This window comes from Cyprinodon variegatus, unplaced genomic scaffold (assembly GCF_000732505.1).
Source record: "Cyprinodon variegatus isolate N-32 unplaced genomic scaffold, C_variegatus-1.0 Scaffold2568, whole genome shotgun sequence".
Lineage (NCBI taxonomy): Eukaryota > Metazoa > Chordata > Actinopteri > Cyprinodontiformes > Cyprinodontidae > Cyprinodon > Cyprinodon variegatus.
The window spans coordinates 10100-17897 of NW_015153021.1; the positions used below are offsets into that span (position 1 = coordinate 10100).

The 7798-nt window shown below is 40.7% G+C and overlaps 1 protein-coding gene across 1 annotated transcript in view; it reads left to right on the forward strand.

Moving 5' to 3' along the window:
* LOC107080953 overlaps positions 1–7798 on the forward strand; it is a 13942-nt gene that overhangs the window by 1421 nt on the left and 4723 nt on the right. Inside the window, exons 2-7 of the mRNA XM_015369164.1 lie at positions 2400–2473; positions 2683–2855; positions 3054–3133; positions 3242–3491; positions 3616–4335; positions 7056–7775. Of these exons, the coding sequence (XP_015224650.1) occupies positions 2400–2473; positions 2683–2855; positions 3054–3133; positions 3242–3491; positions 3616–4335; positions 7056–7775 (2017 nt within the window). The remainder of the gene's footprint in view (positions 1–2399; positions 2474–2682; positions 2856–3053; positions 3134–3241; positions 3492–3615; positions 4336–7055; positions 7776–7798) is intronic.

Here is a 7798-nt window from a genome sequence, read left to right on the forward strand (position 1 = left end):
AAGCAGAAAGTCGACAGAGAAGCTGATGAAATGGCCGCTTCAGCTGATATTTCCACCTCAGGTCAGAGATCGTTTTATAAAACTTTCCCTCAAACGTTATTCTGTATCGATTATAATCTGGAAACTCTTATTTTAGTGAATAAAAATGTTAAATTCAGAGACTTTGACTTTAAACAGAACCTGAATGTCAAACAAAATGGCTCCCTCTCAGGGCCTTACGCAGGGCCCAAAACATACTGAGGTCAAAAGCCCATCACTTCTAGGTGGGTTCAGCGTTTTCACCCGAGAAAATGTTTTTGATTACATTAATTAAAGTTGGCAATTTTCAGAGTATTAAGGGGCAAAAGCAAAATCTTTATGACTTTTGAATAGTCAGCGTTTCTCTGTTTATTTTTACCTGCCAGACATTACAGGCATTTTAAACTATAAACTTGATTTTTATATCATCTTTCATTTGAAGCTATCTATCTAAGTGGTTAGAAACCTGTAACAAAATGAAAGTGTAGTATGATTAAAATGAGTTGCTTCATATTTACTTCAGTGTTTAAAATAGACACCCAGACCATGTTACATTATTATGTTGATAATCAGGCCAGGTGATAGCCTTGGCTAGGCCCAGGGCAAAATCTAAAGAATTCATGAGTGGGGCCCCGTCAATTGATATCAGCGATTCACATATTTAAGTAACCTTTGCTGGAAGCAACAGAAACATATTTATTAGTTAATTAAATAACTGAAAAATATAGAATTATTTATTCAGTAAGGATAAAAAACAATATTTATTTATTTAATGCATGCACCCCCAAGTAACATTTAAATATTTACATTTACAAATAGAGATCTTTCCAGTTTTACATTTTTGAAATATGCGGCACCTTTGGCTTTCCATGCCTGCTAATCCAACCTCACCCTCCCTCCCCCTCTATCCTGGGCTGGGGACAACTGGCCCGGTTGTACTGCGCTGTGCAACCAGGCCAGTGCCTTATCTGTTCACTCTTGTTATGGAAAGCCAGCTTTTTAACATATTTCTATTGTTATGTTACACAATGCTTCATGTAACATGCGATAAACATTTGACTTTAAAACACAAACAGTTAATGTGCAGTATCTTCCTTTTCTAGTACCTGCTCTCCCTCCATCTCTCTCTCCTCACTGCTGCTCCTGTTGCTTGGCCCAAAGAGGAGCTCGGTGTGACTTAGCCTTTTCGCCCTATCCTGTGTGAAGAATATCAACAGAGTCAAATACTAAACTGATAGAAACAAAAACAATACACCATTTCAACATCATATTTCAAGTTTGTCATTTCAATACATTAACATGAAATGAAATTAGTTTCCCTCGTCAAAGTATGAAATAGTAAAAACAGCTATAAATAAATTGAAGTATGAATATTACATAAACAAGATAAAATATGCACATTAATATAAAATAAATAAATAAATATCAGAGTCTACAACATTTCAACAGTTGTCGATAAAATTGAGACATTCTGAGTTATTGTGACTCTTGAAGTAAGGGCAAGAGAAGAAAATCATTTTGGGTTTTGTTTTAAAAATGAACCGGATGTTTTATTTTTTTTTTTCTGTGCACAACTTCTTGTCCAGCATGATTTTCTCTGTGCTAACTTATTCTGTTGAGCTCCCATCCAGCAGAAATATAAAAAAAAATTCAACATCCAATACTGAGAAACCAACACTGAATAAAGATTCCCTTTTCAGTTAAAAGACATTGCTAACACATCAGTTGCATTTAGTTATATAAAAAAAAATGTATATAACTGCTGAGAATTGATTGACAACTGGTACAGACAGAGTTAAATAAACTTTAGTTCGATGTTCCCTTGCTGTCGGAGCAGCTCACTTAGCTAAAATATTTCCTAAAGGAAATTCATGTTTTCCTCACAGTCATCTACAACCACACTTCGACATTAGTAGCTTGGTATGCTCCTCTTCAAGTGACTGCTGTGACTGACGGACTCACTAAAGGCATCTGTAGTCTGTATGAGGCAGTTGCTATAGTAACGGTGCATTTTGATTGTACACAGGACATATGCCCAAACCCTCAATTAACTTTTTTTATTAGATAGTTGCGGTATTCATGGATCTTCAAATATAAAACACCTCACATTTTAGTGGGAGACCTAGATCATTGTCCTATACTCAGTTTCAGTGTAATATATTTTTTAAATTTTATATATCACAATTTAGGCAAAATGTAAATAAAAAGAAATACATGGGACATGACTTTGCTGTCCTCAATGTAATTATGGTCCTGCTCCCTCTGCTATTCTAGATTTTCTTATGATATTACCTTTTTCATTTAAGTAAACATCCATAAGATCCCGATGTTTTAGTTTTAGGAAACATCCTTTGCCTCTATGGCCCGGTCCACGCATACAGCTTCTGGCTGTAGGGACATGGAACCTCACCTCGCTGGTGGGGAAGGAGCCTGAGCTTGTGCGGGAGGTTGAGAGGTAGTGGCTGGATATAGTCGGGCTCATCTCTACGCACAGCTTGGGTTCCAGATCCCATCTCCTGGACGCTTCACTTCTCTGGCATTCCCCCTGGGGAGAGGTGGTGAGCTGGGGTGGCCTTTATCATTGCCCCCCATCTCAGCCATCATGTGTTGGAGTTCATCCCTGTGAACAAGAGGGTTGTGTCTACGCCTTCGGCCTGGGGACAGGTCTCTCACAACTGTCTCAGCCTATGGGCCCAACATCAGTGCAGATTACTCTGCCTTCTTGGAGTGCTCGGGAAGGGTACTAGATAATGCTCCAACTGGGGACTCCATTGTTCTACTGGGGGACTTCAACACCCTTGTGGGCAATGACAGTAACAACTGGACAAGGGTGATCGGTGGGTACAGCCTCCACGATCTGAACCCAAGCGGTTTTCTGTTATTGGACTTATGTGTTAATCACAGTTTGTCCATAACGAACACCATGTTGAAGCAAAAGGGCATCCATATATGCACATGGCACCAGGACACTCTAGGCCGGAGGTCGATGATTGACTTTATAGTTGTGTTGTCTGATCTCTGGTCGCGTGTCTCAGACACTAGGGTGAAGAGAGGGGCTGAGCTTTCAACCGATCACCTGATTGTGAGCTGGATCTCCTGGCAGTGGAGGAAGCTGGTCAGACTTGGCAGGCCTAAGTGTGTTGTGAGTGTCTGTTGGGAACATCTGGTGGATACCTCTGTTAGTGCGGTCTTCAACTTCCACCTCTGGACAAGTTTCTCTCAGATCCCGAGGGCGGTTGGAGACATGGAGTCAGAGTTGTCCAAGTTCTCCTCCTCCATTGTCGATGCAGCCATTCATAGCTGTGGCCGTAAGGTCACTGGTGCCTGTTGCGGCAGCAATCTCCAAACCCGGTGGTGGTGCCCGAAAGTAAGGGATGCCATCAAGCTAAAGAAGAAAGCCTGTCTGACCTTTTTATCTAGTAGGACTCCAGAGTCAGCTGAGAGGTACCGGCAGGCCAAGTGTGTTGCGGCTCGTGAGATCACAGAGACAAAAACTCGGGTCTGGGAGGACGATTACAAAGTATTTTTTCTGGTAGGTTAATTAAAGTAGATATTTGTAAACTGTGTGATAAAATAAAGCTTTCCCTCTCTTAACAGCACTGAGCCGCCCTGCTACAGAACTGAGGATTGTGTTGATAGGAGGAAGATACAGCAACCCTTCCAGTGGTAAAAGCTCAGCTGGAAACATCATCCTGGGTCACAATGTTTTTCACACCAGCAGAAGAACAGCTCAGAGTGAAGCGAGGCAGCAGGAAGTACTCGGCAGACGACTCACAGTGGTTGATACTCCAGGATGGTGGTGGTGTGATCCAAGAGAAGAAACCCCAAAACTGGATCAGATAGAAATCCAGAATAGTGTCCATCTGTGTCCCCCAGGACCTCATGTCTTTCTTCTGGTCATTCCTGTTGGTTCACATTTATCTAATCTTGTCAAAATATCTCTAGAGGAACACCTGGAACTTTTCCATGCAGATGTTTTCAGTCACACCATCGTGCTGTTCACTGCAGTCGATTCATGTAGTGATGAAACCATTGAATCTAAAATCAGAAGAAGTCAAGCCCTGCAGTGGATCCTTCAACAATGTGGAAACAGAAAACATGTTCTCAACATCAGCAACAGAGAAGATAGAGATCAAGTCAAGATGCTTCTAGAGAAAATTGAGGCGATGATTGAACAGAACAGGGGCAGACACTGTTCTGTTGATAAATCTGATGGAAATGCTCTGAGAGAGAGACTGAAAGATTTGGTTAAAAAAGCCTCAAAAAGGTTTGATGAAGTTCAGAAACAAAGAAGAAACATGAAGCTGCAGATTGAAGGTAATTCTACTTTCTTTCTTTTTGTCAGGAAAAAGATTTTAGTGTTTTGGCAGACGTCAAGCTCAGAACAGAAGGATCCAGTATTCAAAGCAGACAACAGATTTCTAATAACATTTATTAAAAACTGAATCCAAGTAGACAGAGTCTAATGACAGAAACTTCTTGCGGTGGAGACAGCAGGTTAGTGACCACTTCTTTCTGGAAGTGGATGATAACGAACGTGTAAGTCACTAACTTGATCTTAAAGCTCAGTCCGAACCTAGAGGGTGAGGATGGTTCCAGCCAGCCAGCTGGCAACGTGGCATGGCGGTCAGGGCACAGAGATTCCCAGACACTGATGGTTGGAGGATAGGCAGAAGATCAGAATAGACCAGACAAACATAGGCAGAGGGCGTAGCCTAAGCCGATGTTGGTGATGTGCTCGGTTGATTCTCATTGACTCTCCCTTCATTGAGGTGCCAATGGAGAAGAATCCAGGATGGAATTGGGTCACATTTTAAGGTACGGTACACAAACAGGAAGAGATGCAGATTATTTCAGGATGAGGTAATCAGGACACAGAAATCCAAGAATAAGTCTCACCAATGGATTGAAATAATCTGTCTCTGAATGTGGCAATAAGAATAATTATGTTGATATGTAGATAAATATAGATAAATAGCTTTGTTATAATTCATGCAGGGAGTATTACAGATTTTAAGGACACTGCAATGTAAGTAGATCAGGAAAGGAAAAACAGAAAAAAAGGAGAAAAGATGAAAGAAAGAGGAGACAAAAGGGAGATAAGGATAAAACATTTTCAGTCCACTTCATCACCTGCAAAGAGATATAGCACCCAGCCGACCGCCGGGGGGGACCCAAAGCTTCAGATGCCTAAAGGGACCCAAAGACCAAAGGCACCTAAGAGGGGCCAACCCAGGAAATCCAACTCCCCACCAATGTCGTCATTTTGACTGTGCTGAGATTTTAAAAGGAGAGAACTTTATTTATATTAATGATATGTTGCCCATGTTAACTGCATTTTCCTGTTTCCTATTTCCCTCATTTTCACATAGTTTTTTTTTTAATATGGTTAATTTGACCTCGATCTCCCACAGCTGTCATTTTGATGGCTCTATTAGTTGCATTGATTGACGCTCGGAACCATTGCCTTGCAACAAACATTCTAGCTAGAACTTTTTGGCTAATACAGAAAAATTGCTTTCCAAAGAAATATAACAGAAGTTCTAGAGCGTTCTCTAGAAATGCTCCAAAAATATTGATGATAGCGATTCGGGTGGAGACAGAGAGACCGATGAGGAAGACTGGGTAGGAAGTGGCTCAGATTCTGACTGTGACTCCGAGGATGATCACCCACCCCAGGCAAAATGCAGACGTATCAGTGACCATTCAGGCAAAAGTGAAACTTTTGTTCAAGGTTTGGATAGCACTGCCCACACCTCATCCAGTACACTCAGCGGCCTAAAATCCAAACCAGAGCCCGTGGTCTACTATAATTACATCCAGGTTGGCATGGATGTGTTAGATCGGTACATTAAAAAGTATTATGAGTAGTATGAAAAAGCTCCAATACAAAGGTGGCTTGTGGCTGTATTTTAAGATCTCCTGGACGTAGCGGTTATTAACTAATTATTTATTAATTAATTTTGTTCAGGAGCTGTTTGAAACGTCACCGTCTCACGCAGAAATGTTATCATGCCAACCACATACACTCCAGAGAGCTGTAAGTTACCAACCCCTCCGCCACAGAAGAGTTAGCTTTGGCGAGGTAAAGGAAACAGTGCCAGATGCATTAACACTGCACAAAAAAACGCTCATATGATGTTTGTCATAAATGTTAAAAGGTGATGTGTGGGAAATGTTTTGCGGGTAATCAATCACTTTTGATAAATAATATTGCAATTTCAAACTTTGAACCTGTGTAGTTAAACAGTCTTTATACTAAATAATAATAGCATATAATACTACTTTAAAAATATACATATTAGACCTGTTTTAAGGTCTACATATCCACTATGGGTTTATATAGGAAATAAGAAGCATTTCAGTTGATGACATCATCACTACTTTTGCATTCCATTGGTTAAAATATCATCCGTTAAATTGTTTGCCACTGGAAGTTCTAGTAGTATCAGAATTTTGGGACTCGAAGCTAATGCGGATGGATCAGATAAGTGGATAATAAGAACTGGCCAGAACAAAGCAGGTGTGTGAAATGTGTAATCAGACCAGGCATCAGTGCCAAGTTTATGACTGAACCCCCAAACACAATAAGGCTAGAATAAGTCTCACCAATGGCTCGAAATGATCGGGCACTGATGACTGGTATGAAGGCTGTTAAATAAAGACTAATGCAAGGGGATCAGATAAGCGGTAATGAGAACTGGACGAAACAAAGCAGGTGAATGAAATGAGTAATCAGACCAAGCATCAGCCAAGATCGTGACAGACATCTCTGAGAACTCAACATACAAAACACATTATTGATCAGCTTTGGGATCATGTTTACTTTTGTTGTTGGTAAAACAATTAAGACACAGGTGTCATTTTAAAACCATCTAAATGCAATGATTTACATAGTTCATTTACTTACTTACCAATAAACTAACACCTGTTTTCATTGACATATGTTATATTTTTTCTCCACATTATCAACCCTACTCTAAACAGACCTGAGCTGCAAACTTAAAAATAAATAATTTGCTTTTTTGATGATTTAGGTGGAAAGGTTCCTCCAAACCATTTGAGAATATTGATGATTGGTGGATCTTGTGCTGGAAAGAGCTCAGCAGGAAACATCATTCTAGGAAAAAATTCATTTGATGTTACTGAAAGTGTTAGAAGAACAACAACACACAGTGAAATAAGCCACAGTGTGGTTGAAGGAAGGCGGCTCACAGTGGTGGATTCTCCTGGATGGTTCTGCATCCACACCCTTCAGGACACCAGTGAGATGGACAAACTGGAAATAGAGAACAGTGGAAATCTCTGTCCTCCAGGACCACATGCTGTGCTGCTGGTTATTCCTCTGATAATCAAGATTGATGCATCATATCTGAGATCTGTCCAGGATCACATGAGTCTGTTTAGAGAAGAAATCTGGAAACACACACTGGTTCTGTTTACCGATGGTGACTGGTTAGGAGTGAAGACTGTGGAGGAGCATATAGAGAGTGAGGGAGGTCTGCAGTGGATAGTGAACAAGTGTGGGAACAGATATCATGTTCTGAACAACAAGGACCACAGTGATAAGACTCAGGTAAAGGAGCTCATTGAGAAGATTGAAGAGATGTGGGCAGGAAATGAAGATCCTCATTATGAAGTGGACCTGGACCGAGCAGCACAGATAGAAGCCAAGATGGAGGCTGCAGACAAGAAAGCCAGAAGGTTGAAGGAGATCAATGAGACACAGTCAAGAGTCCTGAAAGAGGTTTATGAAGGTAAACAAGTTTGGTAAAAGTTT